At 63.1% G+C, this 20,610-nt stretch overlaps 1 protein-coding gene across 2 annotated transcripts; it reads left to right on the top strand.

Moving 5' to 3' along the window:
- Window positions 1–10,797: 10,797 nt before the first annotated feature.
- Window positions 10,798–19,625, top strand: SPDEF (SAM pointed domain containing ETS transcription factor). Of its 2 annotated transcripts, none has more exons than XM_027444880.3 (6): window positions 10,798–10,930; window positions 15,713–16,189; window positions 16,770–16,967; window positions 17,055–17,102; window positions 17,479–17,619; window positions 17,707–19,625. In XM_027444880.3, the coding sequence occupies exons 2-6, from the start codon at window positions 15,742–15,744 to the stop codon at window positions 17,883–17,885; spliced, it is 1,014 nt and encodes a 337-aa protein (XP_027300681.1). In that variant the 5' UTR covers window positions 10,798–10,930; window positions 15,713–15,741; the 3' UTR covers window positions 17,886–19,625. The 2 variants fall into 2 exon arrangements, with proteins under 2 accessions (XP_027300681.1, XP_071884511.1); XM_072028410.1 differs by lacking the exon at window positions 10,798–10,930 and adding an exon at window positions 11,751–11,824.
- The last annotated feature ends 985 nt before the right edge of the window (window positions 19,626–20,610 follow it).

The following is a 20,610-nucleotide window of genomic DNA, read 5'->3' as shown; positions in this document are numbered from 1 at the left end:
TAAGTGAGCAGAGGACAAAAGGCCAGGCCCTAGGGGTATTTTTTTCCCTGCCAGCGTGGGGAAGGAGCCTGCACATTTGCACTTATATCTGTGGGAACAGCTTTTAGTGCAGCTTTTCTTTGGAAGCTTTCTGCGACCCGTAATCTGTCGTGAGCGTGCTCAGCCAGTGCATTAGTCGGAAATAGCCAGTTAAACAGAAACGATTTAAGGAAATCTAATCTTAAAGGTCTCCTACCCCATTCATAAAACAGCCAGCTAAAAGTGTGCGCTGGAAACTGAGAGCAGAAGCAGATGGTAGGCGCAGGTAAGGACCAGCATTGTTTGCTCCATCAAATATTATGGGATCGGGGCTGGCTTGAAGGCTGTCACTCAGAGCATTCCCCTATTTTGTTTACATCTTTGCTTGCAGTAGTAAAACCTTCACAATGCCGGTAAGGGCTTAAATGGGGAAAAAAAAAATGAGGCCTGTTTTCAACCTGTTTACAAATGGAGCGACCAGGGCAGCACCCTGCATGGTGGCTGGGCTGGGCTGCGGGTTGGTGACCCCACAGAAATCGTGGCCCTGTCCCGTGCCGTGGCGCTGGGAGGTGATGCTGGGGTGTCCGGATGGGTGCAGAGCAGCTCCTGGCTGTGCTGTGACCCCTCAGGAGCCTCGTGGAGGGAGCAGTCCCAGCTCCTGCCCACCAGGGCTGGCTGAATGATTTCTGCGTAAAATCATTTTTTGAACCAATCTCCCCAGGACTTTCACGGGCTTCTTGGCCTCTCCTGCTCCCAGCCGAGGTGGTTCCAGCTCAGGGTGTCTGAACAAGCCTGAGGCTGGCCCTTGGGTGCAGTTGCTGTCCTCCAGGCAACCTCCACCCCCCGGGGGTGCCCTCCAGCAGCCAGGCACCCCACAGGGCCCAGCTGTTCCCAGGAACTGGGTAAGGAGCTCTGCAAACAAGGATAAAAATCTCCAGAGCTTTCCCACTTGCTGCTAGGGCTGAGCCCTGCATAATCTTGCTTGGCTGACTCACGGTGAAGGTGCAGGCGTGGGCTGGGATGTGATCCAGGAGCAGTGCTGCTTTTGGGGGGGTTGTGCCTGCAGGACCCAGCCGAGCGATGCCCGAGCCCCTCGGGCACACAATAAAACTGCCCAGAGCTGCCAGCGTCTTGCAGGCAGGTTCAAAGCACTCTTAAAGCATCCATAAACCCCAAACGGGGAAAAACCCTGATTTTGGATGGCCGAGAGGGAGAGCAGGTGGGCGGCTGGGGGAGGCTGACATACAGGGTGCCTTGTGCAGCGCTGCCTCTGCAGGGATCTCCATTTATTGACTTAAAATGAGGCTCCACTGCCCAGCTGCTGCTCCGAGTGGCCAACACGGGGCGAGCAGGGCCGGGTGGTGGCAGCGGGGTGGTGACAGTGGGGATGCTTTGTCCTGCAGCTGCTGGAAGGTGCCCGCTTGGGCTGCTTCCTATCCATGTATTCAGGCGTCAAGGTCGGTGCTTGCCCTGTTTTTTAGGGGAGAGGCTGAGATCAAAGGTCCCGAGCCTCACCCAGCTCCCTCTGCCCCTCTGCATGGGCACGCAGAGACCTGGGGCTCATCCCTGCTCGCCCAGCTCTGCTCCCACCCCAGCTGCCCCTCACCAACTGGTTTCCTCCCCATTAAGCTGGGAATTCAGACCGCAGGCAGGCTGGACAGGCAGTCTGTGTGTCCTTCTGCTCACTGGGACCTGCTGGGCTGCTGGGGGCTGGTGCAGGAGCTGGGGAGCAGCTCCCGGTGGGTGGCACGGGGACACCGTGAGCTGCGGAAGGTGCCTGGAGATTATTTATCAGCTGCCTTCCCTGGGGAAGGGCCTGGCCTGAAGGAGATGCCAGCAGAGGGAGCTGAGCGTGTTCCTCATCTCCAGCCCTCCATCGCTGCTGGACGTGGCTCCTCCAGCCCTTGGGACCTGGTGCTGGTGCTGGTGGCCGCCCGTGTCCCTCTGCAGCAGCTGCCGCCCTGCACCACGCATGGTCCCAGCCTGGGGAGGTGCTCGCACGTTTCTGGCCACCCACAGCACCGTGGGGTGGCACCGTGGCACCCAGCCTGCCACCGCCACCACGAGGGTGACCTGCTGGGGACAGCTGAGCTGGGCAGGGACCTCGGAGCAGCTGGGATGTCCTACAGGCAGTGATGCCCCATCAGAGGGGGCCTGGACCCCGTCTGCGTGCTGTGCAGCAGCTGAAGGTGCAGCCAGGGCTGCAGCCACTCCAAATTCAGCCAAAGCTGGCGGTGAAGCCCCACTGGGGATGGAAGATGCAGCCCTTGGGGCAGGGAAGCTGTCCCCAGCCGTGGCAGACAGGGACATGAGCCCAGCTCCTTGCGCTGCGGGCCCAGGAGCACCGGGGCTCGGAGGGGTCCGTGCCGGTGGGAGCGGGCAAGGCTCGCTGTGCAGAGAGCAAATGCGAGCCTCGTATTGCTCGTTATCTAATCTGCGCCGCTTTCCCTCCTCCTTGTTTACCGTGCTTGAGTTTCCTCAATTAATTCTGACAGCTGCAGGCTGGGCCGTGACGTCAGCCGGCGGTGGCGAAGCCCAAAAGCCTAGAGTGGCATCGAGTGTGACCCCGGGGGTGACCTCGGGGACCAGGTGGGACAAAGCCATCGCTCCCCGTGCCTGGCACCTGCTGCCCGCAGCACCCCGAGCCTCTCGGGCTGACCACGAGATGCCCCTCGGTGCCGCAAGGCTCTGCTCTGCCCCCTGCCAGGCTGCAGGGACCAGGGACGTGCCCTGTCCTCACACGTGGGACACCCAAACCTGTGCCACGCTGGTGCCATGGGCTCCCATGGCCCTGGGGCTCCTGGGGGGGTTGCAGTTGGGGGGCACGAGGGGTGCGGGGCTGGGCTTTGAGCAGAGGAGCCTTGGGACCCGCTGGGACCTCACGGCGCCTCTGCTGTCCCCACACTGTGCTGTGGGGTGGCAGGATGGAGAGGAAAGGACGGGCTCCCCGGACGTGGATTTGGACAATCCTGGTGCCCCCATCTTAGAAACAAGGGGGCGAGGGAGAGCTCGAGCTCCTGAGCAAGGAGTGTGGAATGGTTCAGGTGGGGTCCCTCTGCTCCAGCAGGGCCACCCCAAAAAGGGTGCCCAGGGCCACGTCCAGGCAGCTGTAGGAGATCTCCAGGAGGAGCCCCCCAGCCCCGAGGACCACCGGGGAGGGCACGATTTGGGGTCAGGCTGGTTCTGGGGCCGCCCCGCTTGGCCCTACCCCACGGGCAGGGTGCGGGGCTGCGGGCGATGCTGCCCGAGAAGCAGGTTTGTCCGAATTTTAAAAGGGATCTGCACACACGCAGAGCGATAAGGAAACGGTTATTTAAAGAGCAAACAAATGGAAACTGCGAAAGGCACTCTTTCCTTTTTTTGCGGGCAGAGGGTGCGGTGCCCATGCCGTCGGCTGACGGGAGCGGGTCCCTCGGGGCTGCACCGCGTGCCCGGCGGTGGCCGTGCCGGCAGGGCCGGGGTCAGCGGCCGGATGGGGCTGCGGGATCTGCCCCGGGGTGAGCGCTTGTGAGCTGGGAACAAGCCTTGGGCTGACGAAGTTGTGCCTCATCCCACCAGGAAAAGGGTTTACGGCCCATCTGCAAACGCCAATCCTGCTGAGTGCCTTCGTGACGGGCTCTCGGTGGCACAGTTGCGTGCGTGCCACCGGGGATGTGGGGACGCCCCGGGGCTGGCTGCTGTCCCACACCAAGGCCAGGTTCATGCGGCGCAGTGCCCGCGTCCTGGGGCTTCGTTTTGGCCAGGGGAGGTGGAAACCTGGGGCTGCTGCAGCCTGGTGTGCGCCACGCGAGGTTGGAGCAAGGATGTGGTCCTTGGCCAAACCCTAAATCTCGCCGTGCTGTCGTCATCCGAGCCTCTTGGGGTGCCTTAGTGTCTTCTGTCCCCCTTGGAGGGGTCTGGGGCTGAGGGTCCCGGTGTGTCCCCAGTGGGATCCTGTCCCCTCGCCCCCCACCACGCCAGCACTGCTCGCCCTGGGCAGCCCCGGTGTTGTCCGTCCTTTCGGGGCTGCAGATGTCACGGTGAGGGTTTTGTTTCAAAGGGCAGCTCCTTCCCATCCTTCCCCCCCTCCACGCTTTTTTCATCAGCTTTTGGTTGGGGATTAGGCACGTGTTGACAGAACAAACATTTTGCTGCCCTCAAAATCCACGGCTGACAACAGAAGCGATCTTCTCGCTGTGCCGGGTCCCGAGCCAGAGTTGGGACGGGGCAGAGCCAGGCTTGGGGCAGGGGTTCCCCATTTTGGGGTCACGTCCCACGCTGGGCTGGCTGTTTTGGGGTCTGGAGCCCAGCTCCTGCAAGAAAGCAGGGAGCACTGATCGTGTTCTGCTTTCGTGTCCCCTCCTGTGCAGCCCGGCACGGTGCCCGTGTCCCGTAGGGGTTTGGTGTGTCCCAGTGGCCCAGCGCTGCACATCCCAGCCCCTCTCCTGGTGCCATTTATGGTTTCAGCCCCCCCTCAGCCAGGCTCTGGGAGGCTCCTCGTGGTGCTGAGCCTCCACAGGAGGCTAAGGATGGGAGGCAGCTTAAGTTTGCTGAGAAAAAAAGCAAATTCCTCCAAAGGCAGAGGGCAGCCCAGCTCCTGGGGAGGGGATGAAGGCAGGGCAGGCTGCTGGGGATCCCCGTGCTGTTTTCGGGGTCCTTGCTGCGCCCCCTTTTTGCCTGGTGGCTCTGACCGGGGCGATGCTTACGGGAGCAGCTCCTTTCCCTCGGAGCTGGGTGACTCACGGCTGAGTCACTGCTCGCTCTGCGCTGCCTCGCTTGTCCCCAGCTGCCTCCGTGCCGAGGCCCCCAGGCTTTTCCCTGTGCCCCCCCCAGCCTGTGGGACGCTCAGGGCCGGGAGAGCCGTGCCTCTGTCCCAAAACCACAGCTCCGTGCAGGGTACGGAGCAGCCTCATCCCTGGGAGAAGAGGAGACCCTGTCCTCTGGGTGGGCTGACACAGGGGGGTCCCCACCCCTGTGCCCCCCAGGGAGCTGCAACAGGGTGGGGGTTCTGATGGCAAAGGGCTGGAGCCCCCCCGGAGCTGGGGAGGTGGCTGGGCTCTGCCTCCCCTTCTCCACCCAGCCCTGCCCCCTCCAATCCTCAGAACACCCCGAGGGCCCGTTTTAGGCTTATTTTTAGGGATTCCCACCTGGGGCAAAACCATTCTGCAGGCTCTATGGGGTTGGATGGTGCGGGATGAAGGGGAGGATGGGGCCGGGAACCTCTCCTGCTCCATGGGGCACCGCGTGCCCTCGGCTCGCCATGGGAGCGCCTCATGGGGCCGTTATGCCCGGGGACCGTTTGCTCTCAGAGGGGGAAAGCAGCGGAGGAGAAGAATGAATTTGCATTTCTCCGTGGCAGCCGCTGTGGGAAAACAAAGCCACCGAGGGTTTTGGGTGCTGCGCAGCCCCGCGCCGGGGCTGTGTGAAAAGACAACATCGCGTCCGCTGGCCCGGGGCCCTGCCGGTCTCACCTGGCTGCTCCTGTGTGCCTGGGAACCGCCGCCAAGCGGCCCCAAACCTACAACACGCCGAGGGGGTGCCGGCCACGCTGCCATGTTACTGGTCCCACTGGTGGGGTGAACGGCTAACGGGGAGGGAACGGGGGTACCGGGCTGTATGGAGGGGTTTGGGGTTTGTGTGGGGATGGGGGGGACCCACATGGGCAGCCCAGCTCAGGGGTTGTCCCTATATGTGCGTTTCCCCAGCGTGCGCCCCAAAACAGTGCCGGGGTGGCCGTGACCTGTCCTCACCCCCCCTCCACCGGCGTTTGCTGTGCCGCCGAGCTGGGCGCACCCGCGCCGCCCTGAGCCCTCTCTTCCTGGCAGCGCTGCGCGACCCGCGGCCACTTCCAGGCTTTTAATCCCGAGAGACAAAAGCAGGAGCTTAGAAAGCCACCGGAGGAAGAAAAGAGCGGGGCGTTAAGCAGGGAACAGCAAACACGCAGCTGGATCCCGCTGCTCCCAGCCCGGCCGGCTGCCCTGCGACCTCCCCGCCTGCGTCAGCCGCGCTTGGCACAGGGGAAAATGGGGAGGAGGGGGGCGAACCCTGCACCGGGCACCGGGGTGCAGGAGCGGGGAGCTGCCGGCTGCCGGCACGGGCAGCAGCCGAGGTTGGGAGCCCCGGGGTTGTTTTGTCAGGGTGGGCCCCGCACGCGGGTGCCGGCGGCAATAACCGGGGCTGTTTGCCCTGAGCATACGCGCGGCGCCCCATAAACGGGGTTTATGGCAGCATCTGGGAGATGGGGAAGTGGGATGAGCATGGCCATGAGGGTAATAAACGGGAGGGGCCCTGCCTGGCGCAGAGCCACGGGGATGTTTTGGGAAGGGGTAAGTGAGGCTGGAGGCCAGGAGGAATTTCAGGGGGTTTGCTTGGTCTCCGCTCTGGAGCCGCCTGAAGGTCACAGAATTATAGGGGACATTCAGAGATCATCGGGTTCAAACCCCAAAGATGCTTCCTGGGAGATCTCCACAGGCTTGTCGCACACACAAAAATCCCGTGGGCTGCCCGGTGCCTGCCCTTGGGTTATTTCCCATGCATTTTGGCAATTCGCTCAGCGTTGGGGTCCAAGCTCTGCTGAAAAGCCAATTTCCCCTCTGGGAGCAGCCCCCCAGCTCGCCCCAAGCCCGGCAGCGTGTTCCCAGCTGGGTGCTGGGTGCAGGCCCCTCGCTCCCTTCCCGGCAGTGACAGCGGCTCCCTGCTGTTTGCTCTGCTTTGGTGGCACGGGGACACCTCGCAGGGACAGCAGCTGTGGGGCTGGGACGAGGAAGGAGCCCGGTACCCTCAGCCCAGGCTCTTTCTAGGATCGCAGGGAGTGCTCCCAGCTCTGACCTCCCGTACGTGCCTTAGCTTGAAATAACACAAGAGCGAGTGTGATAAACCCTCTCGGTGCAGGCTGGGTGGAAATGAACGGCGCTGAGCAAACAGCCGGGGAAGAGCAATTAAGATTATGGGCAGCAGGAGGGGGGGGAGCAGCAGCCACCTCCCGCCAGGGATCTTCCTCCTGCACAGCATCCCCGGGCTGGCCCTCGAGGTGCAGGAGGGATTCCCAGGGTCCTGGCGCTTCCCCGTTGCTTGTTCCCAAAGCCCAAAGGATTTTTCCTCCCTTGGTGTGGGATCTGCACCCAGGGCTGTGGGTGGATGTGGCCGTGAGCTTGTTTGGGTGCTGACGGGAGGTGAAACCCAAAAGCTGCCTCCTCCTCGGGACACCAACACCCACCAGATCTGGGGCTGGTGAGGGCTGGGGTGCTGAGCGCTTCTCACCGAGGCAGCTGCCTGCAGAGTGGGGCTGAGCCTGTGGGTGTGTGAAAGGAGCTTGAACCATTTCCAGCATCCTGGGCTCGCAGAAAAGCCCGAGGAATCCCGTCCTGCCGCCTGGGAGCGGGGATTTGCCTCCTCTGTGGGCATCGCCCCTGCAGAGCCCGGCAGCGTGGGTGCCAGCTCTGCGGTGGGGGCAGGATTTGGCCTCTCAGGGACCCGAGCGTGTGGGCTGGCTTTGCATGGGGACTCTGCTGTTCCCAAAAGTGGTGCGGGAAACGAAGTGGAGGAAACCCCACTGCTGGGGAAGACCAGGAAACGCCGCTCGGTTCTGGTGACGGAGCAGGCTCGGTCGCCTCTGCGGTTTTCGCAGTGACATCAAGTCCCTTCAATGGTTTTATTATATCTACGCGTTATATGGCTGCTTATCTGTTATTCTTGCGATGCAGCCAGAGATTAGCTGCAGGAGGGTGGGCAGAGAGATTCCTCCAGGCTGATTCACGAGCCACTGCTCCGTCCCCTCCTGCTCCAGCGCTGAGCTTTCGGTGCAAAAGGCGCCGGCATCGGAGCCGATCGGTTGACAGCCAGGACAAGGAAAAAGCGCTCAAAACTGCGCACACAGAGCAGAAAAGCCAGACTATTTCCCCTCTTTCATTGTCCCGCAGGTGTTGCAACCTATTCTTTTCCTGTTTTGCATATGTAACCAGAGCTGCTTGCAACGGCCTCGTGGCCCTGCTGGGATTGCGCAAGGGAGGCGAGACTGCGCTGGGGTTATGCGGGTGGCCGCAGCCCCCAGCCTGCACCAGGGAGGGAACCAGAGCAGCTTGGATGGGGCAAATCTGCTGCCAGCCTCCTGGTTTCGAGGGATTTCACTTTCTCCATCCACCATCAGTGAGAACTCCTGGCGTTGCCCAAGAGCTTTGGGTACGGCTTTGGGGACGTGCTGCGGCACAGCCATCGCTGCCCCATCGTGGTGAGCAGCAGGGGCTCCGAGCTGTGCCTGCATCCTGCAGCAGAGGCTCGGTCTCAGGCCAGGTCTGACATTTGCCCCTGGTCCCTGTGGCCGGTTTTGGGATGCTTCCCTGCTTTTGTAGCCCCACGTTGTGCTGCCGGCCTGGCCAGCTCTCCCTGGGCAAAGCCAATGCGCTGTGAGGCAGGGAAATATTTTTCCTTTTAATCTCTTCTGCTTATCGAAATCTCCGGTGCTGCTGATAGGAGCAGCAGGGAGAGCTTTTTCAGAGCCCAATCCCAGGCAGACCGGGAGGACCTGGGTTTGGGATGCTCCTGAGAGGTGACCCAGGGCCAGGCCGTGCGTCCCCTTTGCCTGGTGACATCCCGCTGTCCCCCTGCCCTCTGACCGCCCTCTCCTCCAGTTTGCTCTGGGCTTCTTTGCTATTTGCTCTGGCAACGGGTGATAATTAAACCTAGGAAGCAGGGAAACATTTCCCATTAAACGTTTCAGAGGGCAGCACCGATGGGATTTGCAGCCCGGGGCAGCTGGAAGCAGACAGACAGACAGACAGACGGACATGCGGGGAGCGGGGAGGTGCGGCGTGGCCGTGGAGGTTCCCCGTGCGCATGGCTCTGTCCTACACGTCGGCTTTGCTCCGTATCGCATGTTTCCCCAGCTGACACACCTATGTTGCCATTCATAAGCTACGATAAAGGTCTCTGCGCGCAGAAGGCTCTGTGGCCTCGGCTGCGGGGCCGTGCTGGGTTGGGGCTGCCCCTGGCTCCTGTTTGGGGACGCTGTTTCCCACGTGGGGACCCCAAAGCAGGTCTGGGCGCTGTGCACAAACCCCGGAGCTGGGCAGAGCTTCATGCTGTGGCTCTGCCCAGGACCTGTTATCACAGCCGGGGATGCCAGCCCAAACCCTGCTGCTTCCAGCACCCCTCAACATGAAGCACACCCCCAAACGATGGGGAAGAGGAATTCTGACCCGCTGCAGCTGCTTGGCACTTCGCAACAGGCGTTGTGGGATGCTGGATCCAAGCTGCTGCCGTGGCAAAGCCGTGCTGGGTCGTGCACGTTGTGCCTTGACCGAGGCAGGGCGAAGATGCTCGGGGTGGTGCCGGGGCTGCGGTGAGCTGGGGGCACTGGGTGGGCACTGGGGGGCTGGGACCCCTCTCCCCACCACGCTGGCTGTGCCATGTCCCCATCCCATGCACCCTTCCCACACCAAAGCCCAACTGGGGCCGGCGACCTCCCCAGCAGGGCCACATCCTTCCCAGCCCCCATCTCCCCCCTGCGCCGCCGCCACGTGTTACGGACCTGGCCCTATTTACCAAAACAGTGGAGAAAACTCACCTCGGGTGGCAGGAGCCCTAATCTGGGGGCAATGTTTTCCATGGGATAAGATAACATTAACACACCGACCGCCTTCCGACGGGGTTTTGTTTTCCTCCCTCCTCCAGGCAAACATCGCCGGTGGACACTTATCGGCTGGCTGCTCTGGGGTGAGCGGGATGGGGCTGCAAAACCCCCCCCTGGATGCGGTGACGTGGGTCCCGGCCAGCGTGGGACGCATCCAGGCTGCACCGGGGTGTTCGTGCCTGGGTTTTTTTGGCTGACACAGTAAAATCGTGGGGTTTTAGGGCATGGGAGAGTTCGGTTTTGCGTGCGCAGAAGAACCGCCTGAACCACCCCGCGTTCTTTACGTGGTTAAAAAACGACAGTAAATACCAGCTCGGGGTCTGTCTCGGTCAAAACAGCTTTTTCCTGCTTTTGCCGGTGCAGACAACCCGGGCCCGGAGCGCTGCGCGTTCCCGCTGTGCCCCCAGCGCCCCTGCTCCTCCCCGCACGCAGCAGCAGCACGGACCTGGGGAGGAGAAGGTGCCAAATCCCAAATCCTGGAGCTCCTTCCCTGCAATTTTGGGCTGGTGAACGGAGCGAGTGGCCATGGCCTTGGTGGCTCAGAGCATCCTCGCTCGCAGCCTGCTGCCTCTGTTGCAAGCCGCATGTGGCTGTGCCGGTGCACAAATCACTGGTGATGCTCCTGGTCCCAAAACCCCGGGGGATGCTTCGTGCCACGGGCTTCTGCCAAGCACTGCCGTGCACCCAGAGGGTCTCTGTGCCTCAGGGTCCGGCCCCAAAAGGAGCCTTTGGTCTTGCCCTGCGTGGCATCCCCATCCCTTGCATGGGTGTCCCAGGTGGGAAGGGGTTAACGGTGCCCGATTTGCTCCGCTCCCCTCCTGGGACCCTTTTGGGTCTGAGCCCGGCACCTCGCTGCACCCCTCAAGGGTTAACCCCGCTTGGGCTGTTCAAACACCTCCAGCTGAGGTAAGCACACAGCCTGTTTGTTCAGGTAAATAAGGAAGGAATTAGATATAATGGCCAAAGGAGGCATTTGCTGACCGACCTGCGCTCGGCTTGGCTGCCCCTGTCCCCCTCGCGTCCCTCGGCGCGGCCACCACCGTCGTCCCTCGGCCACCGCCGCGTGCGCCCCAGCCTCGTCCCCGACCGTCCCCGTGCTGGGTGCCCGGAGCCGATGCGGCTCCTCCTGGCCACCGCGCTGCCACCGCGCTGAGCTGGGCAGGGTGCTGCTGCCCGCCCTCCCCGCCGGCACCGGGGCACCCCGCTGCGGGCCATGCCCACCCCGGCCACCGTGCCGAGCACCCCAGGGACGGCTCTGCCCGCCCGCCGCCGGGACCGATGCCTTTTCTGAGCTGCCCCTTCAAGGTAAGACCCCCCCCTCACCGTCCCCGTCCTTCCCGTGGGACAGTTTGGTGAGCCCCCTCCTGTGATCCCAGGAGGTTTGGCACCGGTTTGGGATGGGTTTGGGGATGTCCCCTGTGGGCATCCCGTCCTGCGGCTCCTGCTGCCGCCGTCAGGGCTCTGTGGGGACGTGGCTGTCCCCTGGTGTGAGGCTCCTGGGGCTTCTTGGGGTGGTGTCACCCGAAATCAAGGAGGGTTTGCGAATTCCTGGAGTAAGGATGGGGAGCCAGGGCGCTTCCTGAGCACCCACCACGGTCCCTGTGCCACCTCCCCAACGAGGGAAGGTCCCACAAAGCCCTGCATGCCCTGGGAGGCTGGGGGATGATGAATTTTGGGGGCACCACGTGAGCGATGGGAACTGGCACCCTTTATGGAGGTCTCGGGCTGCCAGCGAGGTGCTGCGAGCTGAGGGGCACCCACAAAGTGCTTGGAGCCCTTTTATCAGCCCCGCGCCTTGTTGGAGCTGCGGAGCTTTTCTGGATCTTTTTTTTTTTTTTTCCAGTGCTCAAGGCACATTGGCTCTAGGTTCGGTTTTTATGGTTATGCTCGGTTGGTGAAAGACAAACGCCACTCGGCTGCCAAATCCCCCACAATACGGCCTTTCTCATGGGCAGGGAGCCGCCGGGGGAGGAACGTGCTGCTATAAATAGGGGCTCCCTGGCCCTGCATGGGGAACACCAAGCTCTGCTGCTCACCTGGGGGACACCGAGCACCGGGGCTTTGCTCTGGCCCCCAGCGGGCTGTGCCAGCCCCCCCCTCCCCGCTGCTGTTTGCCTCCTTGCGCCAGTGGCCAGGGCAGCCTGACCTGGGGCGCAGGCACCCGTGGGGACGCTGGTCCCCATGCCAGCACCCATGCAGGTAACGGGGAGGGGGCTGGGGGGCACAGCAGGAGGCTGGGGGGCAGCTGGGGGGCTGCAGGACCCCGATGTGGGCTTCGTCCCCTCTGTGCAGTGGGTTTGCCCCGAGTGGGGGTCTCTTGGCATAGCAAGACCATGATCCATCACATCTCCACGATTGCCACCCCAAGCCCCCAACCCCATTTGGCAAATCCCCCCTCCCCGTGCGCAGAGGTGAGGGGGGTGCACGGTACCACCAAGATGGGACTGGTGGCTCGGGGGGGGGGGTGGCACGTGCTGGTGGGACCCCGCGGTGCTGGGAGCTGCCTCTGAGCACCCCGGTGTCTGCTGCCGGGGAAAAATAACGGGAAAACCTGAAAGCTGAAGGTTTAAAGGGGCTTGGGGGCAGAGAGGGGGTCGCTGGGTCCCCCATCATCTCCCATCCCCAGGCTGTCAGCTGAAGGCAGATGGGGAGGGGGAAGCCCCAAGGATGAGTTAAGGGGAAGTGCTGCTGGATGGGACCTGGTGGCACAGCACGACCCCGTCCCCATCCCACTGCCTGCCCCCTGCCCTGCCTGCTCTCAGCTCCCACAGCCCTGCAGGAGGATTTGGGGACATCCCAAGCCCGGGGAAGGCTTTCGGAAGTGCCCGAGGATTTGGGGACATCCTGGGTGCCTTGGGCAGCGCCACCTCTGTGCCCGGCCAACCTGCGCGGGTCCCACGGGGCTTCCTGAGCCGCGCTCCGGCACAACCTGTTCAACCGCGGATTTAGTCGTAATTAACGGGCCCATTGTTCGAGGGTGGGGGTGGATTTTTTTATTATTTTTTATTATTTTTTTATTATTTTTTTTTAATTTCCCTTGCTTCCAAAGGCCAATCCTCTGAAAGGTGAAGGTGTCACCGCTGTGTGCAGTTGCGGGTCGCGTTTGCCAAGAGAGCTCTGGGGCACTGCAGGCGGGGTCCTTGTCCCCGTCCTCACCCCCCTCAGCCACAGCCTCGCCGAGCCCCCGATGGGGCTGAGACCCAGACGGGTGGATGGCAGCAGGGGCAGAGCTCTGAGCCCAGCAGGGACCCGGCGCTGCCCCAAACCCTGCACCTGGCAGAGCCCTGCAGCCCCCTGGTGCTTCTCACTCCGAGGGAAGGCACCGCTTGGTTTTCTCGGCGATTTGGGAAGGTGATGTTAGGGTTAGAAGGACCTGGGCTGTTGCGGTGCCCTTCAGCTGTGGCCGCTGCCGTGCTACACAGGAGAGTTTTCCTCCTTGCTCTGCTCCAGGCTCTGCCAGGCAGCAATGGGAAACGAGCCCTGGTGCTGTCAGCTCGGCCCCGTGCCGTGCATCCCCTTGGGGCCGGGGAAAGCGGGCAGCAGGGGCACCCCGCACCCATCCGAGCTGCCACCCACCGGTGTCCGCAGCATGGCCCAGCACAGGGTCCCTCATCCTTTCAGGGCTGGGTGGCTGAGTTTTGCTCCGGGACCTGAGAAAATCCCTGGGGGCTCCATCCTGGGCTGGGGGCTGCTCCTTTGCCCCATGCCCCGGAGCTTCTCCTCCGCGCTGCGGGCACCCGGCTGCGTGGTGGGGCCGTGCGCCCGAATCCGCGCACCCGGGAGCCTGGGAAGCCCGGCGGGCTTTGCGAATTCGGTGGCACTTGTTTGTTTAAAAAGTGTCGCAAGAGCTAAGTCCCTAATCGCTTCCTCTCTCGCCCCGAGCAGCAGGACGAGCGCGGGGCCAGGCTGGCGTGGCTTCGCCGCGGGCGAGCTGCGGGCGCTGGCAGCGTGCGCGCAGGGCAGGGAGCGCTCGGCGGGGCCACTGGGATTGCCGGGGTGGCCCCAAATAAACCAGAGGGGAGCACGGAGGGGTTTTGGGGAGCCGTGCGTGTCGGTGCTCCCCATGAGCATCTCGGTGCCCCGGGATGCACCTCCGGCTCTCGTTTTCCAGGGAAAAGCAAAAAGGGAGAGGAAAGGGGGAAAAAAAACCCTCCCAAAACGGCTTCTTAGAGCAAACAGGTCCCCACCCAGCCCGGCCGCCTGCGTGCCAGAGCGGGAGAAAGTCAAACAAAGGCCCCCGCCCTGAGAGTACAGCACGTTTTGTCGGATGATTGCTCAGGCTTTCGGGGCCACTTTCCCAAGGGATCGGGGCCTTCTTGTCCCAGCTGGGGAAGGAGGGGACGGGATGGGGACGGCTGCGTTGCCGCCACCCCGCTGCCTCCGTCCTGCTCCTCCTCGTGCCCGTCCCGTGGCTGCGGCAGCTCGATGCCCGAGGGAGGGGACTGCCTGGGGGCTGCAGGTCCCAGGGGAGCGCACGGAGGAGCCCCCAGCCCTGGCGTGCCCCAGAGGGGTCTCGTCCCCGTCCCACAGCCGGTGCTTTGCAGGCTGGAGCCGCGCAAGCTGTTGCCGCGTCTCCTTTGTGCCGGCAGCAGCGTGGGGCTGGATTTAAGGCTGATCTCTTAAAGCTCTTCCTTTAATCCTGAGCAAATAAACGAGAGGTTTGGAAGCGGGCGCCATCTCTCAGGGAAACTGCCCGGGAGGTGGGAGCAGCCCCGCAGTGCCAGCACGGCTTCCTCCCCCTCCTCTTTGGGTGCCCACGGCTCCTCCATGAGTTTTTCCAAAATTTTTTTAGGGTTTTGCCAAGGTTTAAACACCTCCCTGTGTGCAGCATGTGGCCGGTCCTCCCCGTCACCCTGCTGGGGCTGTGGTGCCTAATGGGGGCTGTTAACGAGGTTTAATGACCCCCACACTGCCTCTGGGAGCAGCCCCGTGCCCAGCTACAGGGGGAGCAGCGATGTGGAGATGTGGGGTTTCGGCAGGTTTTTGGCACGCCAGGAGCTGTGGGGACGGTGACAACGGCTCGGCCACCTGGGCTGAAGGGACTCCTGCAGATATTGTAGGATTGCAGGAACTCCCAGGGCCTATTTTCCTCGTTATTCCTTTAAACCCTTCCTTTTCCCCTCACCAGGATTTAGAAGAGATGGGGAAACACCTCACAGCAGCCGCTCTGCTCCTTCCACTTTGCCTCGTTTCCTTGGGTCCCTTTGGGGTCTTGGTGGTTTGGGGTTGGTCCAGGCTCTGTGGGCTCCTTTCGTGTTGCAAAAGCTGGGTAGCAGCGATGCTACTTCTTGTGCTTCTCGAGAGCCCCAAGACTTTTTATTTTTATTTATTGTGAAGAGAAATGCCCCGAGGCAGGCAAGGAGCTCGGCAGTGCCCTGGCCCTACTGTGCCTGTCCCCAGCCTCTCCCCTCGTGGCATCTTTCCCTTCCCAAAGCCTCCGGATGCCTCTCGGGGAGCTTTCTCCACGGATGGAGCCGTTCCCTGGTGTTGCCATGGAAATTCAGCAGGCTCATCCTCTTCTCCGCAGCCTCCAGGGCTCCCCGCGTACCGGAGACAGATGGGGACGGGCCGATTCGGGGACTTTTTTCTTGTGGGAGAGCAAAAAGAAAGTTCTGGTCCGGGGGCTGGCAGCAGGTGGCTGAGGCCAGGTGCCCGGGGAGAAGCAGCTCCGGGTGCCGTCACCACCAGGGCACCCTCGGGTGGAAGCAGCAGGCGATGTTTTCCACGCACACCCACCTGCCTGCGTGGTTTAGGCATCCTCCGCCCTTTAACGCCCACGGGCTGCCCTGCAGAGGTGCTTTGGGGACCCTACAGGTCCTGTGCAAGGGGCTCCAGCCGGGCTGGGACCCTCCTGCTGCAAGCCTGGTGCCCGAACCATGAGAAAACCCCAAATCCCGCAGTGCCCGGGCTCCTTCCCCCCGCAAAACAGGACATCCCCCAGCACCCCCAGATAAACCCGAGCCCTCCTTCATCCGAGGGCTCCCCTTCGGTGTCTCTTTGGAGGATTTTTTCCCCTCTAACAGGCTTAGAGCCTCCCTTTGTGCCTGCCGCCGGGGCTGAGCCTCTCCTCTCCTCCCCTCCCGGCAGGTCCGGAGCCAGCGCTGAGCGCAGGAGGCATGGGCAGCGCCGGCCCCGGGCTGACCGCTCTGCCCCCCGGCCGCCTCGCCCGGCCCGACGCTGCCCCCCTGCCACCCCCCTGGGACCACAGCGCCCACCCCTGGGGCTGCCCAGACAGCCCCAGCCCCCCCAGCACCCCCGAGCAGCCTCTCCAAGCTTTCTGCCTCCACTACTTCGACATGCTCTACTCGGAGGACATCGCCTGGGCTTCCAAGGGCACGGGGGAGACGTCGCAGAGCGGTGCCCCCGCGGGGCGAGGCGAGGCGCAGAAGGAGCCGGAGCAGTGCCCGGTCATCGACAGCCAGGGTTTGGGGCTGGGGGCTGAAGGGGACCTACAAGGAGGCCTCCCCTTGGAGGAGCACTCGCTGGAGCAGATGCAGAGCATGGTGGTGGGCGAAGTGCTGAAGGACATCGAGACGGCCTGCAAGCTCCTCAACATCGCCGCAGGTGGGTGTGCGCCCAACGGGGTGCCCCCGACCCTTCCCATGGGGTGGGAGCAGGGTCGGTGCCATCCTGGGAGGGATGTGCCCGGGCTGCAGGTCCTGATGCATTCACAACCCCAAGCGTCACTCCAGGACGGGGCTGCTTGCTAAAATAAAACACCCCTCACCCCTGGTGGCTCGGGGAGAAGCTGAGCCCTTGCTGAGGAGTGCTGGTGTCACCCCGGGGTGCTGCAGACAGGGAACCAGGAGGGAAACGGGGAGAAAAAGGCAGGACTCTTTAAAATCCCATTTTTCCTGGGAAATTGGGTGCAGTTGGATGGGTGGGTGAGGCTGGGGACAGCCTGGAGCAGGGAGCTGCTTGGGGTGTCACCGCCACAACGCCAGCAGCTTGGGGATGCGCGCAGCTCCGTGCAGGCTGCCCGGCCCCTAAAGGATTTGGGGTGGTGCAGGGAGGGGGGGTCCCCAAAGTGAGGGAGGTGGCACGGGGACGGTCCCACCACCACGGGGTGCTGGGGGAGGCTGAGAGCGGGGTGCCCCTGCATGGGGCTGGGGGGGCTGCGCTCACCGCCCGGCCCCGACCCCAGACCCCGCGGACTGGAGCCCCAGCAACGTGCAGAAGTGGATCCTGTGGACGGAGCACCAGTACCGGCTGCCGCAGATCGGGAAGTCCTTCCAGGAGCTGTCGGGGAAGGATCTGTGCGCCATGTCCGAGGAGCAGTTCTGCCAGCGCTCGCCCGTCTGCGGCGACGTCCTCCACGCTCACCTCGACATCTGGAAGTCCGGTGAGGTGCTGGGGACCTGGGGGAGCCCGGAGAGGGTGGTGCTGTGCTGGGGGAGACGCTCTCTGACTGCCTGCTCCTCCTTTCCAGCTGCGTGGATGAAGGAAAAAGCTGCCCCGGGGGATGTCAGATACTGCGGTGAGTTCTGCACGGGCTCAGCTGGACAGGGAGCCCGGCTCTTGATGTGGGTCTGGGGTTTTGGAGAGGCTGCTCCCTGCTGAGTTGCAGTTATCCCTCGTGGTGGCATCCGTGGGATTGCGTTCCCTCTGCCCGAGGGCTTCTGCGTGGTGCAGCAAAGGGGGAAAAGCTGCAAGAATTGCACCGGCCCCATCCTGCAGCCGTGCGTCCTTGTGGGGCTGCAGGAGGGCTGCACGGAGCAGAAAGCCGTGCCCCCAGCCCCAGCCCTGGGCTGTGGATGGAGCTGCAGGCACCGAGCTGGGCTTTCTGGCAGCCCCCGGGCAGTGAGGGCAGCGGGGTCGCTCTCCCTGGCCTCACCTGTCCCTGTCCCTTCCAGGGGGTGACACCAGCTGGGCGGACAGCGAGGTGGACTCGTCCTGCGCCGGCCAGCCCATCCACCTCTGGCAATTCCTCAAGGAGCTGCTGCTGAAACCCCACAACTACGGGCGCTTCATCCGCTGGCTCAACAAGGAGAAAGGTGGGCGTGCGGGCAAGTGGGTGCGATGGGATCAGAGAAGGGGGCGAGGTGGTGACCCCAAAATTCCCGTCCCCGCTCCCCTCGCAGGCATCTTCAAGATCGAGGACTCGGCGCAAGTGGCTCGTCTGTGGGGCATCCGGAAGAACCGCCCGGCCATGAACTACGACAAGCTGAGCCGCTCCATCCGGCAGTATTACAAGAAGGGAATCATCCGCAAACCCGACATCTCCCAGCGCCTCGTCTACCAGTTCGTGCACCCGGTCTGAGCGGCGCAGGAGGGGCAGGGGACCCCCCCCTCGCCACCTCCCTCTGCCTCCCTGACTTCACGAACCAGCATCCAGCGCTTAAGGACCGGGGCTGGGGTACCGGGAGGCTCGACCCCGATGGACACGGACCACAGGGACCCCCCCGTGCCCAGACCCCAGCCTTGGAGTGGGGACGAGCCCCCAGCTCCGAGGCCACCCCCGGCATGCCCGGCTCCGGGGCCAGGACCCTGCACGGAGCCTTCGTCTCCTGGCTGGGGGTGGCTGTGGATTTTGGGGCAGGCGGAGGAGACAGGGGCATGACCGGGACAAAATAAGGGCTGATGTGTTTGTGGTTGGGGTGGGGGCTGCCCGAAGCCTTGGTGCCTTTCAGCAGGGATCAGGGTGGGAGCGTGGACACCCCGCTGTCCTGCCTGCGGGTGTCTTGTTGTCCCCACGCGCCGTCCTCCCTCCTCTGCAGCCTTGGGCATCAGCAGGACACGGGGCCAAGAGCAGCCCCCAGCAGGAGACCCCAAAATCCTCACGGCATCGCTTGTCCCAGCACGGGGGGGACCACCAGGACCACGCTCCCCTACAGCCAGACCCTGTCCCCATGCCACCACAGGGCCAGGCTGTGGGACCTGTCCCCTTCAGCACTGGTGACCCCATGCACTGCTCCGGATTCACCCCAAAACCCAGCTCCTGGCTGTAGGGGATGGGGCAGGGGGGGATCTGCCCCTTGCTGCAGCTCAGCCCTGAGGTGCCAAGACTGGGACCACCCAAATTTTGGGCCTCAGGGAATAGCAACGAGGCTCGTCCCATGACCCCAGGCAGGGGCTGCAGGTGGCAGGGGAGGACAAACCTGGGCACGGGGCATGAGTGGGGCTGGTGGCTGCGGATCTGCCCCGTGCTGGAGCAGCTGGGTAATACAGGGACGGGCACGTTGGTGTTGCCCTAAGGGGGGATCCCTCCAGCTCCGGGCCACCTGTACCCACCAGTGGGTTCCCAGTGGGACTGGTGGGCTCGAGGCCCTGGGAGGGAGGCGTCCCCCACTCACTGTGTTGCCGCCGTCTGCGCCGTGCATTTCCCAACAGGAGCAAATTGTGGGCTCGGGATCTCGGCTCTGACCCCAGGTCCCCAGCCCCACGGGGATCCCCAAAGCCCCCAGGTCCCAGCCCTGGGCTCCTCCCTCGGTTTGGGGTTTTATTTTGCCCTCCCGAATCCTGCCTTTAGGAACAGGGAGCTGCCAGCTCTGCTGCTTCCCTCCGGGACACGGATCCGAAGCGCCGCTCTCTGAGCCAGGACCTGGACGCAAAGCCAGGGACTGTTGGAGCTGCACATTTCACAAGGGTCTAAGTTACCTGGCAATGTTGACCTTTTATATTATAATTGTTATTTGTTTATTTTTCTTTCTGGTTTTGGCTGGCAGCAAGCTGTGGTTCAGGTTCAAACGGAAAAGGAGGGAGGGAGGCCCGGAGACCTGCGAGATGCTTTGGGCGGGTTTAAAAGAAGAAAGCCCGGGCGTTTGGGCTGCTCCTTTGTGTTTAACTGAACCCAGCTGCCTGGAGGTTTTTTGGGCTGCCTGTTTGGTGCTGCTCACACGTGGAGGAGTGGACTTGCTTTGAACGGCCTCGCAGCCTCCCAGCCGGGATGGAGGCTGAAGCTCCTGGAGGACGGCGAGGAGGAGCAGGGGAAGGAGGAGAGCAGCCTTCGCCTCTGGAAAAGAGGAAAAAAAAAAAAAAAGAAATGGGGGAAAAAGTGAAATGTGTCTTGTGATTTTCGTGTGTCGGGGAGGTGCTGGAGGTGCTGGTTAGACCCTGAGGGTGGCTTCAGTGGTGGTCCCCAAATCCTGTGCCAAAATCCCACCCAGAATGAGTCATTTTGGGGAGGCAGCTCCAGGGTGCGTGGAGGCACGGGGCGTTTTGCCGGCCCCCCCAGAGGGGCTGACCACCTTCCTGGCAGCTCGGGGGGACACCGGGGTCCCAGCCCTGCAGAGAAGCAGGGGAAATGTCAGCTGTGAGCCCAGAAAAACCCTTTTTGTCCTCTCACCTGGGGTCGTTTCACTGCTGCTGCTCTCAGTGGGCGCAGGAGCAGCTCTGCGCTCAGGCAGCCGGCACCGCAGGGTTTGTCCCCAAGCCCTGGCTGCTCCAGCCCATAAATAGGGGATAAATCCCATTCCCCCACCCTCTCCCGCTCCCTCCACCCCGCTGCATGCAGCTGCTGCTCTTTCCCAGGGCGGCCCTGGCCCTCTGGGCATGGGAAAGGGGCTGGCGACCTACAGGTTGATTTTCCCAAGGTTTTAAGGCTTGCAGCAGGGCTCTGCCCGCTGTGCCAGCATCGGCTCGCTGCTCTGGGGCCTCCCCATCTCCCATTTCTACTGGGAAGCACTGGTCAGACTGGAAGCACTTTGCTGGCCCTGGGGATGCTCCCCAAAAGCAGGTTTACCTTGAATCCCCCTGCAGGCTTCTCGAGGCTTTGCCCAGTGGGTCGGCACACCCCAAAACAGCAGCTCCCCCCTCCCGCAGCCCCCAGGACCCCAACCACGTGCATGACACAGGGATTTCCCCAACCCCACACCACCAGACCCCGGCTCCCCAGGCCCTTTCCCAGCTAATCCCAAAGGCAGCCCCTTCCCCACAGGATGCTGCATGCTCAGGACCAAGCCCCAGTCCTGCAGCACCCCAAAGCCTCAGGGTCGGGGTACCCCTACCTGGGGCTGCTGGGGATGTGGCTGGGTCTGGGGGGATGA

This window comes from Anas platyrhynchos, chromosome 27, assembly GCF_047663525.1.
Source record: "Anas platyrhynchos isolate ZD024472 breed Pekin duck chromosome 27, IASCAAS_PekinDuck_T2T, whole genome shotgun sequence".
NCBI classification, from domain to species: domain Eukaryota; kingdom Metazoa; phylum Chordata; class Aves; order Anseriformes; family Anatidae; genus Anas; species Anas platyrhynchos.
This window is presented reverse-complemented; position numbering and strand designations above follow the sequence as displayed.